This window comes from Corythoichthys intestinalis, chromosome 15 (assembly GCF_030265065.1).
Source record: "Corythoichthys intestinalis isolate RoL2023-P3 chromosome 15, ASM3026506v1, whole genome shotgun sequence".
In the NCBI taxonomy this organism is placed as follows: Eukaryota; Metazoa; Chordata; class Actinopteri; order Syngnathiformes; family Syngnathidae; genus Corythoichthys; species Corythoichthys intestinalis.
In genome coordinates, this window is record NC_080409.1 from 8,552,742 (window position 1) to 8,576,942 (window position 24,201).

At 40.1% G+C, this 24,201-nt stretch overlaps 1 protein-coding gene across 1 annotated transcript in view; it reads right to left on the minus strand.

The window, feature by feature from the left end:
• Positions 1-24,201, minus strand: part of hspa4l (heat shock protein 4 like) — a 35,314-nt gene that overhangs the window by 2,042 nt on the left and 9,071 nt on the right. Inside the window, exons 2-17 of the mRNA XM_057858545.1 lie at positions 23,891-23,948; positions 23,682-23,822; positions 23,346-23,468; positions 23,163-23,262; positions 21,889-22,022; positions 21,577-21,821; positions 21,429-21,505; positions 21,205-21,356; positions 18,772-18,878; positions 18,399-18,532; positions 18,119-18,315; positions 13,188-13,259; positions 12,914-13,057; positions 9,549-9,674; positions 928-1,035; positions 697-816 (exon numbers count right to left, since the gene is read on the minus strand). Of these exons, the coding sequence (XP_057714528.1) occupies positions 697-816; positions 928-1,035; positions 9,549-9,674; positions 12,914-13,057; positions 13,188-13,259; positions 18,119-18,315; positions 18,399-18,532; positions 18,772-18,878; positions 21,205-21,356; positions 21,429-21,505; positions 21,577-21,821; positions 21,889-22,022; positions 23,163-23,262; positions 23,346-23,468; positions 23,682-23,822; positions 23,891-23,948 (2,038 nt within the window). The remainder of the gene's footprint in view (positions 1-696; positions 817-927; positions 1,036-9,548; positions 9,675-12,913; positions 13,058-13,187; positions 13,260-18,118; positions 18,316-18,398; positions 18,533-18,771; positions 18,879-21,204; positions 21,357-21,428; positions 21,506-21,576; positions 21,822-21,888; positions 22,023-23,162; positions 23,263-23,345; positions 23,469-23,681; positions 23,823-23,890; positions 23,949-24,201) is intronic.

A 24,201-nucleotide genomic window follows, 5' to 3' on the forward strand; every position in this document is an offset into this window, starting at 1 on the left:
TCGCTGGGCAATATTTTAAACTATCCTAATCATCTTCATTTTCAACCTCGAATTGAATTTAAGAACATTTCGCTGTTTTTGAAAAGAAAAAAATCGCTGCTTTTGCGCCATGTTAATGCGTCCTCTGTCAACAGTTAACTTTTCCGTTCCAATAACGCCTTATTCAACGTGACCTGGTGATAATCAAGGTGTCAGGTGGTGACCATGTTATCAACAGAAAAAAAACTTTCAACATATTCAATCCCTAAATACTGTATTGGTTAAATGTGTTCTATTTATTGATTTGTTTTTAATAAAAAATGAATAGCAAAACACTTTTTTTTCTTCCCCAACACCAGGAGGTGCTGCAGCACCCAACTTCCCTGCCACTGGCCAAAGGGCCCACAAGCCTTCCACTGGCTAACTCAGAACCTACAGTCTTTACAGCCCATATACATGATAATCACACCCATAGCATATGCATGCCCTATACTGGCTAACACTTATAGGCATCAATAAGTCTGCAATGAATACATGAAATTAATCAGGGACTCGTGGATCAATATGTATACATGCCTAGACTTTACCTACCACATTGCATTCCGATTGGCTACTCCTCTGTTATTAGAGGACCATTCTAGTTAGTGTCCTCACCAAAAAAAATGGAGAACAACAAGAGCAAACCGACTAAGATCTTGAACTGTCTAAAAAGATCACCTTCTGTTTGTAGGCATCCACAAACTTCATGTAGAATTGTAGCCTCTTGCCAAGCTCCTCAAAAGCCTTTGGCCGGTCCTCGTGCTCTTTGTGTCGTTCTTGAATAGGTTGACCAAGACTCTGCAGACAATAAGCCCCCCCCATACGATAAATACACACACTATCCACTTGATATAATACATCTATTTACAATTGCTTCCATGTAAAAAAGCAAAGTGATATTAAACAAACCTTGAGGGCATCCAGCTTTTCCACATATACATTTTTAGATTGGTCCTCCCCTTCTTCATACAGCCAGTTCTCCGTGTCCTCCAGAAGCAGCGTCAACCTGTTGCTATCCTACGAGTGGCACACACGTGTGAAGGATCAACATTGCAATCATAGGCGGAGTTTGAGTTTTGTGGAAGGAGGGGCAAAATTGATTGATGAAAACATTCTTGTCAAATGCTTTTGCTCTCGCCCGATGTTATGCAGTGTCGGCAATAAAATTAAATTACTATTTATATATATGGTGGAAAACACAGACAAGACTGAAAAAGCAGTTTCTGCTCTTGCACCCTTATTAAAAATAAACTGATGTATTTTAAGCCAAAAGAACTGTTGAGTTTAAAAGAACAATATAAGGCTGTAGCTATCGATTATTTTTGTAGTTGATTAAGCGATAAACTAGTTAGTTCGAATAATCAAGTAATCGGGTATGCAACATAAAAAATTACAATACCTGAGCCTCAAACGGAATGAAAAAAAACAAACAAAAAAAGATCTATGTAAAAGAAAAGAACAATTGGCTAACTTACATAGCAAAAATCCGCTAGCTTAAATGCTATAAAATGCAATTAAAAAAAATAATTTTTTTTTACAATGCTCTTGACTAATGGTTCAGATACATGTTCCCACAAAAAACGGCTAAATAGACCAATAAACTACTTTAAGAATGCATTAAAAAAAACAGTTGCTCAAACAAAAACTTAGCTTATGTTGGGCTTAACAAGGAGCGGCTGGATTCAGCCATGTGAAATGAGGCAGACTAGAGGGCAGTGTATAAAACTAAATGCAAACACTTTCAAATCAAACCATTACAACGCAACTTCAATTAAACGAATCATCAAAGCAGCAAAATTTAATGCAAATCTTTTTTTCTAATCGAATACTCGAGTTGATCGATTAATCGTTGCAGCACTAGAACAATATGTCTATATGCTGCCATAGCAGATTAATGGCGCATTGAGCCCCCAAACTATTTTTAATTTGTCCGTTTCGCCCAGTAAACCCCCGTTTACAGACGTCGCGCAACCGCTTTGGTTTCAACCCAGCCATCAAACGAAGGTAATTAATTATATTTATTATTCAAAATGTCTGTCTTTTTTTTAGCATAGAATCACTAATTGATGTCTAATACTTCATAAAAAAAAAAAAAAACCAACTTAAAAAAATTATTCACTCGCATATTTTAACTTTTAAACAAATTACGTCACAATGAAAAAAATGGTGTCTGCAAAAAAGTCACGGATATCTACCTCATAACTATCGCTTAATTTGTTGTTGTTGTTACTGTCGCATTTTCTCAGATATGTGAGATGATAAATAATCGTTTTAAGCTTTCCAGTGATGTATCACACATGCATATAAGACAATTTTGAAATTTGGTCAAATTGGGGGTCTCAGAGCGGAACTTCAAGTCACCTGAGTGTTTTCCGTTTTTTTATATATATATATATATATATATATATATATATATATATATATATATATATATATTAGAGCTGTCCCGACTAGTCGACATAGTCGACGTCATCGATGACGTAAATCCGTCGACGAGCACAACATCCCGTCGACGGTTAATGAAGGGTTAAAAAATATATATATGTGTGGAAAGTTCAGAATGTCGGATGCTCTGTATGCAAGCGGGGAAAGCGGCACAAAGCCAAAAAAGCGCACCAGAGTGTCCAAAACATTGACTTATTTCAAAGAAACAACGGAGGGTACACTCTTCTGTCCTGTCTCTTCAATTCCAAGCTTGGCTGCACGTAGGCCGTGAATAAACACCTCAAGCGCCGTCACCGTTTGTCTTTTTTTTTTTTTCATTTTTTGTACACCAGAGGGTGCTGTCGCCTTACTGAATAATAATGTTTCATTGACAATGGGCCTATAAGTACTATTAGTATTGTCCTTAAAGTGCCTGTGACACGAAAAAGCATGTTTATTTCATAATACACGCGGTATTTTATGCTCCTGAATGATATGGACCGCTTGGATGTGTGTGGAAGAGATCGCTATATTTATTTAGTTTTTTGAATCCCGCGCCAGGAAAATGAGTGACTTCCGGCTTCGGTCTTGCATTAAAGAGCATACGACAGCAGAAAAAAAGTCTTAAATGGCATTATTATGTGAATTAGAATCATATTTTGAGACGATTCGACCATATACAACAATTTAGCAAAGCGCAGATGACGAGAAATTAGTCTTTTAATCTGCCGGTTAGCCACGCCTACAATTATAGGGCTTTAGCGTCCCCAACAGGTGGATGACGTCAGCGGTAGACTAGGCTCATCGGTTTTACTATTCAGCCCATTGAGGGGGAATTGTTCAGAACGAGGAAAACGAGACGAAGAGAGCTGCAAAATGTCATTGTTTCAGTCTCTCTACTCCCAATAATTTTACAGGATATTCTTTTTATCCAAGTATTTTCCCCAACAGCTATATAAATGGCTTGAGAAGGACCAGTCAGCCCGTCGAGGGGGAACTATTCACAATGAGGAAAATGCGACGAAGAGAGCGGCAAAATGTCATTGTTTCTGTCTCTTTACTTCAATATTTTTACAGGATATTCTTTTTACCCAAGTACTTTCCCCAATTGCTAAATAAATGGCATGGTCATGACAAATAACTTGTGCTAAATGGAATATAAAATAATAAAAATCATTTATTCAAGACGACATGGCAAAATTACTCCATAATGGTCAAAACAGTCGACTTTACCTTTACTGTCACACCTGCCGAACGATATTTTATGACACCTAAATCGGACATATGTCATTTCCCTTCCCCGGCTTCGGAGAATGTAAACAGACCAGAAGGAGTGACAGCTAGCCGACATGCTAACCCGAACCGAGGGATGTTTCAAAGTCTTCGAAGTGGAAAATCACACATAACTAGCCTGGATTATTTGACATGACGACCCGGTTGTCGAGTTTCTTTGCGGATCGGCAAACCGCCCGGCGGAGAGCAATTTACAGTTCGTTCCCTGGAGGAGGGTGGCTGGAATTGTTGTGTAGCTAACGTGCTAACAGCAAACTGCTAATGAGCGTGAGGATAGCTTTTTACATGCCTATCAATGATCAAACGTTAAGTAGTCCTTTATTTAAAGGAATTTTATAGTGTTTACTTTGTAATCACTGTATTCGTATTTGACATAATACAAAACAAGATGTTTACTCACTTCCTTGTAAGTCCAATGGTCCCACAGTAAATATCCACGGTGAATGGGAACCTTTTGAAACTCCAAAAAGGCGCATACGCCTCTCCCGCATACAGAATGATTTTTCTGCAGCCGTTTGGCTGGCGTGATGCAAAAAATAAAAGTATTAATCCGCAAAATCAGCTGAATCCTTCGTCCTCATACACAACAGTACACTGTAGCGTGAAGAGGACGTCTTCTACCGTACACGTCACAGCGCCCTCCTCCTCAATGCGAGACCGAAGCCGGAAGTCACTCATTTTCCTGGCGCGGGATTCAAAAAACTAAATAAATATAGCGATCGCTTCCACACACATCCAAGCGGTCCATATCATTCAGGAGCATAAAATACCGCGTGTATTATGAAATAAACATGCTTTTTCGTGTCACAAGCACTTTAAGGAGGGCGCTGTGACGTGTACGGTAGAAGACGTCCTCTTCACGCTACAGTGTATTGTTGTGTATGAGGACGAAGGATTCAGCTGATTTTGCGGATTAATACGTTTATTTTTCGCATCACGCCAGCCAAACGGCTGCGGAAAAATCATTCTGTATGAGGGAGAGGCGTATGCGCCTTTTTGGAGTTTCAAAAGGTTCCCATTCACCGTGGATATTTACTGTGGGACCATTGGACTTACGATGAAGTGAGTAAACATCTTGTTTTGTATTATGTCAAATACGAATACAGCGATTACAAAGTAAACACTACAAACTTCCTTTAAATGAAGGACTACTTACGTTTGATCATTGATAGGCATGTAAAAAGCTCTCCTAATGCATTAGCAGCAGCACGTTAGCTGCGTTAGCTCCAGCCACCCTCCTCCGGGGAACGAACTGTAAATTGCTCTCCGCCGGGCGGTTTGCCGATCCACTAAGACATTCGACAACCGGGTCGTCATGTCAAATAATCCAGGATAGCTATGTGTGATTTTCCGCTTTGAAGACTTTGAAACATCACTCGGTTCGGGTTAGCATGTCGGCTAGCTGTCACGCCTTCTGGTTTGTTTACATTCTCCGAAGCCGGGGAAGGGAAATGACATATGTCCGATTTAGGTGTCATAAAATATCGTTCGGGAGGTGCGACAGTAAAGGTGAAGTCGACAGTTTTGACCATTATGGAGTAATTTTGCCATGTCGTCCTGAATAAATGCATTTTTATTATTTCATATTCCATTCAGCACAAGACTGTTATTTGTCATGACCATGCCATTTATTTAGCAATTGGGGAAAATACTTGGATAAAAAGAGTATCCTGTAAAAATATTAAAATAAAGAGACAGAAACAATGACATTTTGCCGCTCTCTTCGTCGCGTTTTCCTCGTTGTGAATAGTTCCCCCTCAACGGGCTGACTGGTCCTTTTCAAGCCGTTTATATAGCTATTGGGGAAAAATACTTGGGTAAAAAGTATATCCTGTAAAAATATTGGAGTAGAGAGACTGAAACAATGACATTTTGCGGCTTTCTTCGTCGCGTTTTCCTCGTTCTGAATAATTTCCCCTCAATGGGCTGAATAGTAAAATCGATGAGCCAAGTCTACCGCTGACGTCATCCACCTGTTGGGGACGCTAAAGCCCTATAATGGTAGGCGTGGCTAACCAGCAGATTAAAAGACTAATTTCTCGTCATCTGTGCTTTGCTAAATTGTTGTATATAGTCGAATCGTCTCAAAATATGATTGTAATTCACATAATAATGACATTTTAGACTTTTTTTCTCGTGTCATATGCTCTTTAATGCTAACTGAAAGGTTTATTTCATGTTATGGTTTATTTTATGGTATAGAAAATTATATAAGGTTAAAAAGTCATAAATATATACAGTATATACAGTGATTGCACTCAAGGGCGAGATTGTCAATGATAAGATATTAAATTAAGGTAAAGGCAATTCATTGATATATAAATAAGGTTTAAAAGGAAAAAGGTGAAAAGTTTGTGTTAATTTGTAATTGTGTTGTTTTATTTGTGTGCACCATAGCTCTTACGGTGTGATTACATCAAGGATGGAATAAAAGTTGTAAACCATCAGTTTAAGAGACCACCTTTTCAATCGGGATGCTACACGAGTTAATTCTATCAGCATTTGAACTCATTGTTTATTTGTGATTTATTATTATTTATGTGTTGTACTTTAATAAATAATTTAAGTGTTCCAATATGTTTTTTGTGAATTGATAAGCGTCAACAAAAATTTCATTGCTAAATTAGTAAACAAGAAAAAACAAAAAAAAATTTTTTTTTAAATTATTAGATTAGTCGACTAATCATAAAAATAGTCGGCTGACTAATCGGGAGAAAATTAGTCGTTTGGGACAGCCCTAATATATATATATATATACATATATATATATATATATATATAATGACACTGTTCATGTTTCAATCCTCGGTTCAAGCTCAGTTGTTGTTGAAGCTCTTGAAAGCTTAGGTTTAAAGAAATTTTAAATATACATCTTGCCTCCTCCAGAGTAGTTTTGGCTAAGCAAAGCAAAGGACCGTCTCTTACGTGCTTGTCACATGATCTGTTTGAAAAATAATTCATTTGAATTAATTAATTTAATTAATTTGTTGTTTGTTTTATTGCTTTACAACTTTAATAGACAACATTTTTTCGGCCGGGACTTTATTTTAAAGGGGAAGTTCAGAATTTTTGACATTATGTTTAATCTTCGAGTTAGCGGGGGTTCAATAAGTGGGTGGAGTTGATTTCAACAAATTTCGTGCAGTTTGTCAGTTATTTTTCAGTTTCAGGGCTCCTGAGTGGCTAAACTAGCGCAAGTCAATGGTGCCTGCTTAGCATGCCAATAAAAAAAAAACAATATTAACAGATCTAAAATAGTCCAATAAATTAAAAATGCAGACCATTGTTCGAAATACTCATGCGGCCAAAACAATGTCACACCAAACTGCCGTAATTCATTTCATTCTGCAGGACTATTTTTTTAGATAAATAATGCGACCACAATAGAGAGGAGTGCTTCAGCCACTTGTGCTCAGTTGCTGGGCTGTCCCTTTTACTTCCACAAACAAAAATCAGCAGTGAAAAAAACTATGTGATATAACTCTGCCCTGCTTGCCTAGAAAGCATGTTCCCTGCAGAGCTGCTGGACTATAAACGGCTCTGTTCATGCTATAATTATTGACATCTAATGGTAAATTTTAACAACTTTATCCTGAAAACATAGTCAACACTATTGATTGCGTGGGTCACCGGAGATTTTCATTCTTAGCAGGCACCGTTGACTTGCACTAGCCCTGAAACTAACAAATAACTGACAAACTGCACGGAATTTGTTGAAATCAATTTCACTGACGAATTAAACCCCCCCCCACATGAAGGCTGATTTATGCTTCTGCGAAGCGGTGACGGCGGAACTAAGCCCTAAACGCAGACCTGATTGACGGCCCTGCGCCGTCGCCTGACATGCACCTCCAAAATATCCTGACTACGCCTCACGCGCATCACGTAAATGTCGAAGGACTGTAATTGGTCCGCTCAGAACGTTGTTTCTGGTTCAGCACAACAACACCGCCGTTTGCAAATATTTGCAAACGTCTTGTGTGTTGCCTATGCTTCAACATTTGTATTAACAACATTTGTTGTTTAATATTGATTAACTGCAGCTGCAAATACAAACGTTCCATCTCCATTGCCATCGCTGTCAATGACTGGAGGAAAATTAAAGGAATTAGACAAGAGTCCCCCAAAACCGTACAAAGACACAGCCACATCCCTCTAGTGGCATGGCTGTAAATTACAGAGCAACGCATTCTCTTGATGCAGAACTTCAAATGTGCAATGACGCGTGGGGTCTACGCCGTTGCTCCACCGTTACCGGAACGCAGAAACATAAATTAGCCTTAAAGTGCCTGTGACAGCATGAAAAAAAAATCTTAAATAGCATTATCATGCGAATTGGAATCGTACGTAAAGCGTAGATGACGAGAAATTATTAATCTGCCGTTTACACTCGCCTGTCATTATAGCGCTCTAGCCTCCTCAGCTGGATGATGACATCGACAGGGTCATGATTTCATCTGATTTAGAATTCAGCCCATTGAGGGGGCAAGATTCAGAACATGGAAAATATGACTGAGAAGAGCCAAATGTCATGAATGTTTCAATCTCTCTACTCCAATATTTTTACAGGATATTCTTTTTATCTAAGTATTTTTCCCCAATTGCTAAATAAATGGTATGGTCATAACAAATAACAGTCGTGTGCTAAATGGAATATAAAATATTAAAAATGCATTTATTCAGTACGACAGGACAAAATTACTGTGTAATGGTTAAACTGGCAACGTCTTCCTTTCTCGAACGGTATTTTATGCCAGGAGTTAGTCCGACTTTTGTCATTTCCCTGCCCCGGCTTCGGAGATGGAGGAAAGACCGTCGTTCTGCTGCGACCATGGCAGCGCTCGTCGCTGGGAATGAACGCCGAAAATAGCCCATTCTCGTTGGACAAACCGGTTTACGTCGGAGCGGGGTGCTGCTAGTGGCCAAGCCGAGGAAAGCGCATTCTTGGCGGGCACGCGAATGGGACCGAGCGGGCTGGATTGGCCAGCCAAACCAGCCAACATCAGAGCGGGGTGCTGCTCGTGGCCAAGCCGAGGAAAGCTCATTCTTGGCGGGCACGCCTTTATCGGCCGGCGACCATGGTGTGCTACACGCCGCCAGTCGTTGGCCGTGTGACAGGGAGTATTTTCACTCACAAAATGCAAGCCACCTTCTTATTAAAACGTGTGCCATGATCCCAGTATTTGACAAAATACAAAACACTTAGTTTCCTCACTTCCTCGCCGGTCCAATGGTCCCACAGTTGTCGGAGTTGTTTTGGCCATTATCTGTGGTGAACGGGAACTTTTTGAAACCCAAAAAGGCTAACACGCCTCTTCCTGGAGCAGCAACAAAAGCCTGCAACACATTGGGCTGGCGTGATGCGAAAAATAAAACGAAATAATCCGCAAAATCAGCTGAATCCCAAGTCGTTCTCCATACTGTAGTATGGGCTGTAAACTGAAGATGAATATCCGTCTGACGTCACATTCGCATTCTTTGTCAATCCAGGTAGGCACTCATTTAAATGGCAATTTAAATTTAAAAAATTGAATAAATATATTGATCACTTCCACACACATCCAAGCGGTGTCCATTTCATTTAGGAGCATAAAATACCACGTGAAATATGAAATAAACATGCTTTTTGCTGTCATAGGCACTTTGAGTAAAAAATTCTGAACATCCCCTTTAAATTCAATTTTCGGAAAGTCAATTACATGCAATGCCATTTTTCGGCCACCGGTGGGCAGTGCCCCACTTGCACCCCCTAAATCTCCATCTATGGGTCCTATGCCAATTTTGCCAAGTATGCAAACCAAATCAGCACTTACTTCCTCGGTGATATACTTTTCATAGATGCCACAAAGTTTGTTCCGGAGATCGTAGACATATTCTTCCACAGAATTCTTCGCATCATTAGCCTCTTTCACCTGTTTGTCTTGCACGATCATATGACGCTGTGACCAAAACAAAACCAATATTATACTTTGACTAAAAATAAAAAGATAATATCCAATATTATCAAGTGCAAACGGGACATTCCAGAGTTGTAGGACATTCGGCCTTTAAAATCTTTGAAAACCAAACCTTCACTATGGGATTTTCTGCTATATAGTCATAGGTAATAAACTATCAAAGGCTTGAATAGCTCCGCTTACAGGTCAATTGTAAAATTTAGATTGCACCATTTATTTGGTGTTTACAATACTCGGTATAATCACAGCAAGGTTACAGGGTTGCACATCTCTACTAATGTTTGTTTTCTCTCGGGACCAAAATCTAGCTGATTCGTTAGCTGTTACTGCTGAGCAAGAGGATAAGCTTATGTCAAATAATTGTCTTATTTAAATCATGTGTAACAGGGCTGCATGAGATGGAGTGAGATATTCAATTAATATTCTTTCTGATATTTCAAGTCCAGTGTATGTGATTGGCTGCTTTCTTTTCTTCTACCTAGGTTTTGGTAACAGGTGTTCTAAAACTAATTGTATTTCTAGTATTTTGAAGATGTTAATCAAAACAAATGTTCCCACATTTGAAAGAGACAGCAAAGAAACAAATAATAATACTATAGTTGTCCAACTTTTTAACCGATGTTGTCTGACTCCAAAAATCTGATACCGATATATGCGGTGGTGGACTTAACATATTTTTGCTAATTGTATAATGATGCTCCACTAGATGTTTTAATTGTGATAAATTTAAGAACATTCTGGGAAAAATAAGAAAACAACTTAAACTAAGGTGATAGAAAAAGTGCCAAAATAATGTCTCATATCAACAAAATGAATTGAAATGAGCCAAAACGTCAATCAAACAATAAAAGGAATCAATTTACAAATATATCACGTTTATGCTAGTTACGCCAAAAAGCTACGAGGGGACAACAAAGCAATACAAATAAAGACAGGCAAACAAAGAGCATGACAGTACAATGACAATTCCCAGGATGCATTTTGCTGGGCTTTTGCACAGGTTTTTAGTTATCACGATGTTTTTTCTTAGTGACTAATACTTTCTGGTGACTAGGGATGGGAATCGAAATCCGATTCCAATTCAGAACCGGTTCCTTGTGTTTCGAGGCCTCGACATCACAATGAAAAAGTCTGAACGATCCCTTTAACGATTCCTAAAGACGCATATTGCGTTGTGACTTGTCTTGTTGTCCAGACGCATCAAACTAGCATGGCTCCAAGAACCACCCGATCCAAACTTTGGCTACACTTCACCAGGAAAGAGGGTGAAAATGAAAGGTTACGATGGTTTAGCACGAGCATTGCAGCCGTAAAACATAACAATGACAGCACGTAGGTTCAAACGCTCGAAAGTGTCTTTACTTCACGAGGAAAAATTACAACAAAACGACTTGCAGTCTTGCAAGGTGGAGATAACTGCATCGGGAGGGAAGGGGGAGATAACTGCATCGGGAGGGAATAACACTGCACTGTCCTCACAGAGACGCTAAGGCTTAGTCCTGGCTATACAGCTAAACTCCCAAATGAGGATACAGAAGACGTTGGTATAATTTGCTGACTTTATTCAACCATCACTTGAAGAGTGAAACTAAAAATAGAAATGAAACAAATCAATTTCGTCCCCAATAACAAACAGGTTTGCATCAACGTAAATCAGCGATGATTAGCTGCTAATACGGTTAGCATGCGTTCGCTAGCATTAGCACATCGTTCAATCTACTACACAACTGGATTTAAGTGTCCGATCGCGAGTGGAAGCACACAGCAACAACACAAAAGACGATACATACAGGTGTTGCCTCTGTAGATATTTTACAAACATTAAAAAAGAACGTAGGCTCGTAGCAGTGTTTCCCCTCTCTCACTAACTCGCCCACTCGCTTGGACGCGGCATTTCTTCTTCACGTGGAAGCGCGCTCTTCTTCACGTGAGGAAGCGCAAGGGCGCCCCCACTTGAGCGTGAAAGCGCCATAAAAACTAATGCATTTCAATATACTGGTAAATAATACACTTTAACAGGGGTCCCCAAACTACGGCCTGCGGGCCGGATACAGCCCACCCCCACATTTGGTCCGGCCCCTGAACAATACCAGAGAGCATTTTGAATTTTTTTTTCTTTTCTTAATAGTGTTATTTATTTTCTGGCCTTTTTCTGTGAAGAACTCAAATAGATAATAACCAAATAACCCTCTCTGATTAATAGTGTTTTTATATTAATTATTATATTATTTTTATTTTATTTACTTTTGTTCTGTAAAGAATCCAGAAAGGGTTATTTGATTGCGGCTTTCTGAAAAGCAATAATTTTTTACATTTCGGCACTCCTGCAATCGTCACACTTTTTCTGTGTTCTGTTCAAACTGACCCCGGCCCCTCATCAGTTAAAAGTTATGTGGCCCTCACAGGAAAAAGTTTGGGGACCCCTGCTTTAACACATATTGGCAACGGCAGAACAACGACCTATATGCCAATATTCATTCATTCATTCATTTTCATATTTTTTATTTCTATTAGAAAAATGTTTCAGTAAAATGTTACACATTCTTGTGCATTTGCCACTTATTGCCACAGTTAATATTGAGGCTTTGGGCCTCTTTTGACCTCGTTGTGAGTTTGTAAGGTTGTGACTTCTGATTAAACTCGATGCCAATCGAAATGTTTCTTCTTCTTTTTCCCCAAATTAGAATCGGTAAGAGAATCAATAAAGAATCAAATCGTTAAGCAATATCGATAATGGAATCAGAATCGTAAAAATCCTATCAATTCCCATCCCTACTGGTGACACTGTAGTGACATGTAATGAGTTGATAATTCATGATTTTCCATTTTATTTGTGCACCATGGGTGATTAGGGTTTTCCCCTCAGTTAACTAATCCCAAGCATCTTGGTTTGGAGACATCTAGAGCCCACTCTAAGCACAGCTGCTGCACTATCCTGTGACCGGCCCATGCATAAAGGCTGCAGGTTAGTACATTAATTTATAATCCATCATACACAGTACTGCAAACCTGATCCTGATATTTATCGATAAAAAGCAAATAATTCTTTTTAGAATTTATTTTTTTAGATTCGGTCTCAGGAAGAATACATTTGCAAAAAAAAAAAGGGCAATTTTTAGTATGTTGCATGTGCATGATCTAAAATTTAAAGTAAAATTTCCACCAATTCTACAATGCAGCCACAAAATCTTCATCAACAGAAGGGGAGTGGAGAGACTCACCTCAAAATTGACAAAGTTGCAAAGCACCTCGCTGTCAAGCTGTCGAATATTGCTGGCCACAATGGGTAGGTCGGCACTCTTCACCTTGACTTTGGCCTTGCTCCCTGCTACTGCTGCAGACTCCTGCTTCTCCCCAACGCACTCCTGCAACACAAAATACACTTATAGCTGCACTTGTGTGTTGTGCTGAGGAGTAAAATAGTAGGACATTATAGACATAGGTGTGTTTTTTTGTGACTGTTGGCAGGAAAACATTGTGGTCCGTCCCACTAACCCTATTGGTGCAAGCGTCTTCATTTTGCGGGTCCCCCTGGTTTTGCACTTCTTGGTCGACCTGCATTTTGATCTGGGAAATATAATTCTCGTATCAATGACAAATAGCAGCCTTCCGTGTTTGTCTTACTGTATATTGGGTAAAAATGAGTGTCAAAACCATTACTAGTATTGGTACCGATACGGCATAAAAATGACGCCATGAGTGTTGGGGAGTATTAAGAAATAACATGAAGATTCTGGGCAATATGTACTGTTAGAGATGAGTTCGTTCATTCGCTGCCACTCCTCCCACTTCGAATAGATTGGACATAATTGAACCATCAACGGCAGCCAGTGAGTTAAGCCAACGGCAGTGGCACTGAGAGATTAGCATTCACAGCTGACCCTTCCAGTATAAATGAATTAGACTTCTATCGTTGTCAATGGCAGGAAATTAGTTCATTTTGCGTCAGTTCCGTGTCGTTTTAAGAAACGGGTCACTTCCTGTCAATTTTGGATCATTTCCTGCTGAATATTTTGGGCTGCTTCCTGATGATTTGGGGGCATTTCCAACTGACTTCCTGTTGATTTGGTGTCACTCCCTGTTGGTTTTGAGGCATTTCTGGCTCACTTCCTTGTTAACTCATTGGCAGCCATTGACCGTGCTAGACGTGGTTGGATTGAAATAAAACTGCGTCTGATTTAGTTTTTTTTTTACTCTTTATGCATGCTTATAATTAATCAAATTACAGGTAGTTTTCAGGTTACGAACGAGTTTCATTCCTACTCTGGCAACGTAACCTGAATTTGCTTGAATCCGAATGAACCCTTTAAGTATCCATAAATCTCAAAATAACTATCCAAAAAGTCTAAAAGTAATGTATTTTGCTTAATGCCCTCTGGTGGCAGTGTTGGGTCTGGCTGGACTGTCACACTGTATGACTGAGGCGCAGACTCAGACGTTTGACATGGATAAAGCATACACTACTGGCCAAAAGTATTGTCACCCCTGGAAAGGTGTCCCCACTGTGGAGCAAATACAGAAAAAATTTGAAGTACTACAGCAGAAACTGGCTATTTCCACCAGAAGGCTACACGATTGAGTTTGCGTAGTCATACACTGCTGGCCAAAAGTATTGGCACCCCTGCAATTCTGTCAGATTATGCTAAATTTCTCCCAGAAAATGATTGCAATTACAAATGCTTTGGTAGTAATATTTTCATGTATGTTGCTTGCGATGAAAAAACAAAGACAATTAAAAAAAAATTGAATCATTATCATTTTACACAAAAATCCAAAAATGGGCCAGACAAAACTATTGGTACCCTCAACCTAATACTTGGTAGCACAACCTTTAGACAAAATAACTGCGAACAACCGTTCGGGTATCCATCAATGAGTTTCTTAAAATGCTTGGCTGGAATTTTAGACCATTCTTCTTTGGCCAACTGCTCCAGGTCGCTGAGATTTGAAGGGTGCCTTCTCCAAACAGCCATTTTCAGATCTCTCCACAGGTGTTCTATGGGATTCAGGTCTGGACTCATTGCTGGCCACTATAGAAGTCTCCGGTGCTTTCTCTTAGGCCATTTTCTAGTGCTATTTGAAGTGTGTTTTGGGTCATTGTCCTGCTGGAAGACCCATGACCTCTGAGGGAGACCCTGTGTTCTTTTCTTTGAAGGCCTAGTTTTTTTCCTGTAAACTCTATGTTGATGCCTTTTCCCAAAAAGCTCTACTTTTGTCTCACCTGACCAGAGAACATTCTCCCAAAACGTTTTTGGCTTTCTCTGGTAAGTTTTGGCAAACTTCAGCCCGGCTTTTTTATGTCTCTGGGTCAGAAGTAGGGTCTTCCTGGGTATCCTACCATAGAGTCCCTTTTCATTCAGACGCCGACGGATAGTACGGGTTTACACTGTTGTACCCTGGGACTGCAGGACAGCTTGAACTTGTTTGGATGTTAGTCGAGATTCTTTATCCACCATCCGCACAATCTTTCGTTGAAATCTCTCGTCAATTTTTGTTTTCCGTCCACATCTAGGGAGTTTAGCCACAGTGCCATGGGCTTTACACTTATTGATGACACTGCGCATCGTGGAGACAGGAACATTCAGGTCTTTGGAGATGGACTTGTAGCCTTGAGATTGCCAATGCTTCCTCACCAATTTTGCTTCTCAAGTCCTCAGACAGTTCTTTGGTCTTCTTTCTTTTCTCCATGCTCAATGTGGTACACGCAAGGACACAGGACAGAGGTTGAGTCAACTTTAATCCATTTTAACTGGGTGCACGTTTGATTTATTTATCGACACAACCTGTTATGTGCCATAGGTATCATATGATTTTTCAAAGGGCGCTAATACTTTTGTCTGGCATTGAATTGAGCATTATCTGACAGAATTGCAGGGTTGCCAATACTTTTGGCCAGCAGTGTAGCTGTGCTCTGGTTTAGCCCACATCCAGCTGTAAGTTGTTTCAGCTCATATATTTGTGTGCATACATTTGTTATTAAGTTTAGAGCTGCAGTTTATGGAGTTACGTGTGAGCGATTTACTATGAGAACTGTAAATACGTCAGCATTTGTAGCATTTAAGAGTGGACTTTTGTTAGGCAAATTAGGCTGATTTCATCTACTCAATTTACATATTGATCAGACTAGATTGATGTTTGAACACCAATTGTTTTGTTTCAAGTGTTTTATTGTTAAAATGTGTGTCGTTTTGAACATAAGCGTACACGTGTGTTACAGCTTTACAAATTGTCTAACGTGAAGGAAGCAAAAAGCTTTAAAAAGCACAATTGCCTTGTTTGCTGTTTGTCACGCTGGACAACTTCACATTTCGAGAAGACAGAGCACATCATATTAATAATAAAGTAAAGTAAAAATAAGATACTGTGAGGTACAATAAGACTCTGGCATCATAAAGTCGAAATCGCGTAAATCGTGTACAGCGTAACCAGGAGACTACCTGTTTTGACATATATACTGTACCATTAGTGATAAACACTTTGATTTAAATATAATCGATAATCTCTTAATCAACATTAGCTGGATGATCGCATTTTTTAGTAGACGTCCACTCAGCAGAACCATAAGCACGCTGCCTGACAACGTCAAACAGAAGACAGAATATGTTGTCCACTTAATATTTTCTCAAAATAAACTCCTAAGGGTTTTACTTCCGTGGGAATGCGTCTAGGACTTGTACCCAGAGTCAGGGTACAATAAATCGTTAAGATCAGCAAATTAACAGGTCACGACGCCTCCAGACGGGAAACGAGAACTGGGATGACGCCGTCGTCTCCACGAGACAAGCAGAAAAACGAATGCTAATTTTGCCAGGCCTTCGTAGTATATTAGATACCCACTGGTTCGGGAACTTTACTGGTACTTCCGTTATCAGCCAGAGTTCTGTACTTCTCATTTACAATATCCCTGGAATAAATACACTCAGATCAAATTACTTCATCAGGTCTGTGAGTCTTTTAATGAATCTATTATTAATTAGTAAATACTCCCGCTATGGGTAATTAACGAACACACAGAAAAGATAAATAATAGTTTCCTTTGACATCTACTGGGGTCTTGTGGGCCTTAAAGGACGCAATTTATAACAACTTCCAATTCATTTTGACAGGGAGGGTGCGAATGAACAAATGTAACTGTACACATTTGACACTCGAGTTAAGCAATGACTAACCACATCATGATAGAATTACTTTACATTCAAGTGAGTAGCAGAAATTTAGGATTAAAAGAAAAATACAGTATACTAGTATATATGGCGGAAAACACTCAGGTGACTTGAAGTTCTGCTCTGAGACCCCCAATTTGGCCAAACTTCAAAATAGTCCAACATGCATGTCTGATACATCATTTGAAAGCTTAAAATCTCAATTTTCGGGGGGGAAGAAAAATTTTGAACAGTAAGGGATTAAAAAAAATAAAAAATAAATCAATTTAAACCCCTAAACCCTAACTCGAGGTGAGAGCATGAGAGAGCATAATTAAAGACACCATGATTTTAACGAGCTATTACCGCGTACTTACCTTGTTTCGATCCAAAAACTCAGTTTAGCTTGTCTTACCGAGTGTCAAGACACAGCTGTGAATGGCCACAGCTGGACTTTTGGGGGATTTTATGGGTGAAACACGGTAATATAACAAGGGTCGCAATGAAGAAATCGCAGACATCAAGGAGTGGACGAGATTTTTTTTTCAAATATTTACCCTTTGAAACGTTTTTTTTTTCTTCAATTTTTCTTTGTTCAGATCGACTATTTATCATCTAAAATATCAGGGAAAATGCGACAGTAACAAAAAAATACAATTAAGCGATAGTTATCAGGTAGTTTATCCGTAACCTATTTACAGACACTATTTTTTTCATTGTGACGTAATTTGTTTGTAAGTTTAAAATATGCGAGTGAATAATTTTAGATAATTTTTTTTTTGTTTTACTAAATATTAATGGAATGAATGAATTAATGGAATGCATTAATTCCTCATATCAGGTTGCCATCACGTCTTTCAACAAAGGCAAACTGAAGGTCAGTAGCGACATACAACCTTTTCGACTTACAAACAAGGTCCTGGTCCCTGGAGCGAATTAACTTTAACGAACTTATTTTAATGGCTGGGTTGAAACAAAGGCGGTTGCGCAGTGTCTGTAAACGGGGGTCTCCAGGGTAAAATTGACAAATTAAAAATAGTTCGGGGGCTTAATGCACCATGAAACTGCTATGGCAGCATATAGACATATTGTTCTATCGAACACAATGGTTCTTTTGGCTTAAAATACAGCAATTTATTTTAAAGAGGCGTGCAAGAGCAGAAACTGCTTTTTCAGCCTTGTCTGTGTTTTCTGCAATATATTTTAAGCATTTTTTTCCCAAAAATAACTATGTATTGGCCCAGAATGGATGCAACACTAGTAAAAATGTTGAAACCCTCCTACCTGCTCCTCCGCTCTGCCTTCATTTTGCAAAATTGGCTCGGCATCCATCTGCATGTCCTCCCCCTCTCCTTTCTGCTTCTCAATCAAAGAGGCGCTGGACACACTGAAGATGCCGTGGACATTAAAGCGCACCTTGACCTTCACTTTGGAGCTGTCTCCGTCTGCCTGCGGCACCACATTCTGGACTGAAAAGCATCCTGGCAACAGGAGGGGAAAAATTGTCTTTGAATCAGAAATAGATCACTTCAACTCAAGGTTTTAGCGCTAGCTAGTTCCTTACCTATCCTACAGTCAGGATGTGGAAGCTCTTGATGGCAGCTGTAAAAGGCTTCGAGGTCAAAAGGCTCCTTCTTGTGGAAGGTGATCACTTTGGAAAAGGGGGCAGCATGATTCTTACCGAACACCTCACATTCTCTACAACAAAAAGATAATTTCGAACGTTCCATGTTAAGACCAATCGTGCCAAACACGTCAAGTGTGTCAACAAGAAGAGATTTTATGATGTTCAAATGTGACGAAAGCTTTCATTTTGAAGCACGTTCGCTATCATGGAATCCGTGTTGACTGGGCGACTTTTTATGAACACAGACCGGAGTAAAATCTGGAAGCGTGTGAACTACAGTATTGTAATAAATACAGCAACTTCTCCTTACCCGAGTCCATCTTCTGTTGGTGATTTCCAGCGCAGAGTAATAGGGAAGGGAACAACATCAGTGATGGAGAACTCACGAACTTTAAAGGCTGGAGACAAGATTGCGCACTGCAACGACAGCGGAATCAAAAGATTAATACGAAACGTCAGGTACTTCACAAAGAAGAGACAAAATATATAACTAGACAATGCAATTTCTGTAAAAATTGCGATGTTAATTTTGGTGTGACGTTTGCTATATTGGGTCACTTTCTGTTCATTTTGGTGAGGTCACTTTCCACTGATCTGGGATCTGCTTTGGGTTTGTATTGGGCAACTTCATATTGATCTGGGGTCATTTCAGGGTCACTTCCTGTTGTCATTGGGTTGTTGAAGGGAGCTTCCTGTTGATATTGAGACACTTGGGTTGGAAATCAATAGGACTGAATTGAAATTTTTGTGCAATTAAAATGAACGGCGGCCAAATAAGGCCATTGGAAATAAATGGCAAATATTGCCTATTAGAAATGAATGGGTATGTTTTGGGAAAATTTGGGCCAAACCGTACGTTTTTGGCAAAAACCTCTGTGGCACTTTAGCGTTCTGAATTTTTTGTTTAGACAAAAACTGTAGGACAAGTAGTGTTTTGAAATCTCACTTTTTCAAAAAAACAAAACAAAACAAAACATGTCTTTGAGCGAATGGTCAATTTTTTCGTGTGTCAAACGAAAATTGGTGTTTGAACGATGTTGGGTTTTGGCTGGGTGGCGCGCCGATGAAAAAAAGGAATACAGTGGTATGAAAAAGTATCTGAACCTTTTGGAATTTGTCACATTTCTGCATAAAATCCCTATCAAATGTGATCTGATCTTTGTCAAAATCACTGAAAATGAAAAAACTCTGCTTTAACTAAAACCACCCAAACATTTATAGGTTTTTGATTTTAATGAGGATAGTATGCAAACAACGGCAGAAGGGGGAAAAATAAGTAAGTGAACTAATATTTTGTAGTAATATTTTGTGGCCCACCCTTTGGCAGCAATAATTTCAACCAGACGCTTCCTGTAGCTGCAGATCAGTCTGGCACGTCGACCAGGACTAATCTTGGACCATTCTTCTCTACAAAACTGCTGTAGTTCAGTCAGATTCCTGGGATGTCCGGCATGAATCGCTGTCTTTAAGCCATGCCACGGCAACTCAATAGGGTTCAAGTCTGGACTTTGACTTGGCCACTCCAGAACGTGTATTTTGTTCTTCTGAAACCATTCTGAACTTGATTTACTTCGTTGTTTTGGAATATTGTCTTGGTGCAGCAGCAATCTTCTTTTTAGCTTTAACTGTCTGACAGGTGTTCCTGCAAAACATCCTGATAAACTTTTGAATTCATTCTTCCATTAATGATATCAAGTTTTCCAGGCCCTGAGGAAGCAAAACAGCCCCAAATCATGATGCTCCCTTCACCATGCCTCACGGTGGAAATGAGGTGATGAAGTTGGTGAGCTATTCAATTTTTCCTCCACACATGACATTGTGTATTACTCCCAAACAATTTCACTTTGGTTTCATCAGCCCACAAAATATTTTGCCAAGACCTCTGTGGAGTGTCCAAGTGCCTTTTTGCGAACATTAAACGAGCAACAAAGTATTTTTTAGACAGCATGGGTGTCCTCCGCGGAGTCCTCCCATGAACACCATTGTTGGCCATAGTTTTACATATAGTTGATGTGTGAACCGAGATATTGGACTGTGCCAGTAATTTCTGTAAGTCTTTAGCAGACACTCTAGGGTTCTTTTTTACCTCTCTGAGTATTCTGCGCGGAACTCTTGGCGTCATCTTTGGTGGACAGCCACTCCATGGCAGGAAACAACAGTGCCAAACTCTCTCCATTTGTAGACAATTTCTCCGATTGTCGATTGATGAACATCAAGACTTTTAGAGATGGTTTTGTATCCTTTCCCAGCTTTATACGAATCAACAATCCTTGATCGCAGGTCTTCAGACAGCTCTTTTGACCGAGTCATGATGCACATCAGACAATGCTTCTCATCAAGAATATTCTTGCCCGGTGTGTGTTTTATAATGGGCAGGGCAGCTTCAAACCACTCATCAGTGATTGGGCACACCCCTGACTTAAAATGTTTGGTAAACATTGGTTTCAATTGCAAAGTCTCCTTAGGCAGAGGGTTCACTTACTTAGTTTTCCCCCTTCTGTCATTGTTTGCATGCTATCCTATCCTCATTAAAATATGAAAACCTATAAATGTTTGGACGGTTTTAGCTTAAGCAGACACTTTTTTTTTCATTTGTGTGGTTTTGACAAAGATCAGATCAAATTTGATAGTGATTTTATACAGAAATGTGAGAAATTCCAAAAAGGTTCAGATACTTTTTCATACCACTGTATCATAACATGGTAGCGTTTGCATTATATGCAAAGCTACCCTCAATGAGCACCTGAAGGGCGGAGCCTCTGGCGACAGCTTCGTCAGCATTGAGCGTGGTGCTGACATCTTTGCCGAAGAATTTAGCGATCCGGTCCTTGATGGCCGGCATTCTCGTCGCGCCTCCTACTATTTCCACGGAGTAGATGTCGTCCCGGCTCAGCTCTGCCGCACAACACGTTGGCTTAACATTACCTAAGATAGGTGAGCGGATGTAATCAGACGGGAGGTACGTACTTGAATGTTCCAGGGCGTCCTTCAGCGGCATCTCTACCCGCATTAAAAATTGCGCGCACATCTCTTCAAAATGGCCCCTGCGGATGGGAAATCAGGTCAAAATCCCTTCAAATGCTATTGAGCCAAATGAGGATGTCTTCGTTGGGACCTGTTCATCCTGCTGGAAACGTCAATGTCGTTCATGAAGCACTCGATGTTGAGGGGCAGGTCCGAGGAGTTGGCGCTCATCAGCTTCTTGAGCTTCTCGCATTCTTGATGCAGACGCAGCACGGCCCGCGGGTTGTCTCTTACGTGCAGCTTGTACTTGACTTTGAACTCCTCGCAGAAGTAATTCACCAAGGCTTCGTCAAAATTACGGCCGCCCAGGTAGGGGTCAAATGCCGTGGCCAGTACCTGCATGGTGACCGAGCAGCGCCTTCAGGCAAAGGTTTGGGAGGAGAACCCAGAGTAGGTTACTGACCTTTAGTTTGCCCTTGTTGAAAGACGTGATGGCGACCTGATAAGAGGAATGTCCCATATCCACAAACACAACATTGCGAGGCTTCTCCTCTGGAGTGGGGAGGTCCTGTTTGTAGATCCCATAGGCTAATGCAACTGTCAAATACAGTACAATTACAGCTAGTCAACGGATTACAAACGAGTTCCGTTCCTACGCTGGCCACATACCCCAAAGTTCCGACTAAGTCAGATTGAACCCTTAAGTACCCTTAAATACCCCCTAAATCTCAAAATAACTATAAAAAACCTGTATTACACACTGCTGGCAAAATGTATTGGCAATTTGGTCTCATCTGACCAGAGAACATTCTTCCAAAACATTTTTGGCTTTCTCAGGTAAGTTTTGGCAAACTCCTCTCTGGCTTTTTTATGTCTCTGGATCAGAAGTGGGGTCTTCCTGGGTATCCTACCATAGAGTACCTTTTCATTCAGATGCCGACGGACAGTACGGGTTGACATTGTTGTACCCTGGGACTGCAGGACAGCTTGAACTTGTTCGGATGTTAGTTGAGGTTCTTTATCCACCATCCGCACAATCTTACAGTGAAATCTCTCGTCAATTTTTGTTTTTCTCCAAATCTAGGGAAGTTAGCGACAGTACCATGGGCTTTACACTTATTGATGACACTGCGCACGGTAGATACAGGAACATTCAGGTCTTTGGAGATGGACTTGTAGCCTTGAGATTTGCTTTGCTTCCTCACAATTTTGCTCCTCAAGTCCTCAGATAGTTCTTTGGTCTTCTTTCTTTTCTCCATGCTCAATGCGGTACACACAAGGGCACAGGACAGAGGTTGCGTCAATTTTAATCCATTTTAACTGGCTGCACGTGTGATTTAGTTATTGCCACCACCTGTTTTGTGCCACAGGTAAGTAACAGGTGCTGTTAATTACACAAATTAAGAGAAGCATCACGTTTTTTCTAAAGGTGCCAATACTTTTGTCCAGCCCATTGTTGGAGTTTTGCGTAAAATTATAATGATTTATTTTTTTTCCCATTCTCTTTTGTGTTTTTTTCATTGCAAACAAAATAAATGAAGATATTACTACCAAAGCATTTGTAATTTCAATCACTTTCTGGGAGAAATTGAACATAATCTGACAGAATTGGAGGGGTGCCAATATTTTTGGCCAGCAGTGTAAATCTATAGTCTATGCCATTCCCCTGCCAGACATGCCCACCCATTTCAGTCAGTCGCCAGTCGCGAGGTGGTCAGCAATAAACAAGGGACTGACCTGCGGTGGTGTCATTTATTAGCCTTAAACAGTTAAGCCCCGCAATTTGTGTTGCATCCAACACAGATCGCCGTTCACTGTCTGTAAAAAAGCAGGGGACCTGTGGTACACGGAGCACAAACAAACGGGTTTCAATTTTCCACACTTGTAATGATCGACCGCAGCATTGTTTGCATCGCTCACAGACACCACGCAGTCCACCACGGGTTTCTTCAGAGCGCCCTCGGACGTTTCTTTCAGCTTGCTGAGCAGCATTCCTGTTATCTGCTGCACTGTGAAAACTTTATCCTCGTCCAAATACCGCACCTGAGAAATACAATGGCCATTAGTCTCACGAGTTATGTGTTGTTATCTCGATGGAGATTTTTTTTTAATTCGATAATAATAATAGTAATTATTTAGTAAACATTATGATGCTCAGTGTTGATACTTTGCACATGTCCACGCAGCAAATCTATCACAATTGTGAACAAACTGACATCATCGAAATAACAGAATGAACTTCTACAAATTCTTCACCTTAACTCCAGTGGTTCCATCAGGCAGTTTATGCAAACTGTAAGGTACTTTGCTCTTTTCCGCTTGCACGAAGGGGTCGTCAAACGCTCTGCCGTGGAATCTTTTAAAGCCGTGAACTGTGTTTTTGAAGTTTGTTATCATCTGGGGGGGGATACATCATGAAATCATTTCATTAGAGTCACTTTGAATAAGTACGGGAGTGTCCTTACTTGGCTCTTGGCTGCGTTTCCAATGATGCGGTTTTTGGCGGCAAAAGACACACAAGCCCTTGATGAGGATGAAGAGAGACAAGTGCATCAGCGGATGAAGTCAACTATGGAGAAATAATCCGGCTAAGATAAGTGGCTGGCGGAGAACAAATGTAATTGACTGCGTGACAGCGGAGAGCCGCTTTTCCATTCCGATGTCACATACTGAGGCGGGATTGTTCACCTTCAAAAACCTTGTGTTCTAAGCAATGTATCATCATTATTTTTCATGGGAGGCATTGGGAATAACATGATCCGCTCCCCATGCAATC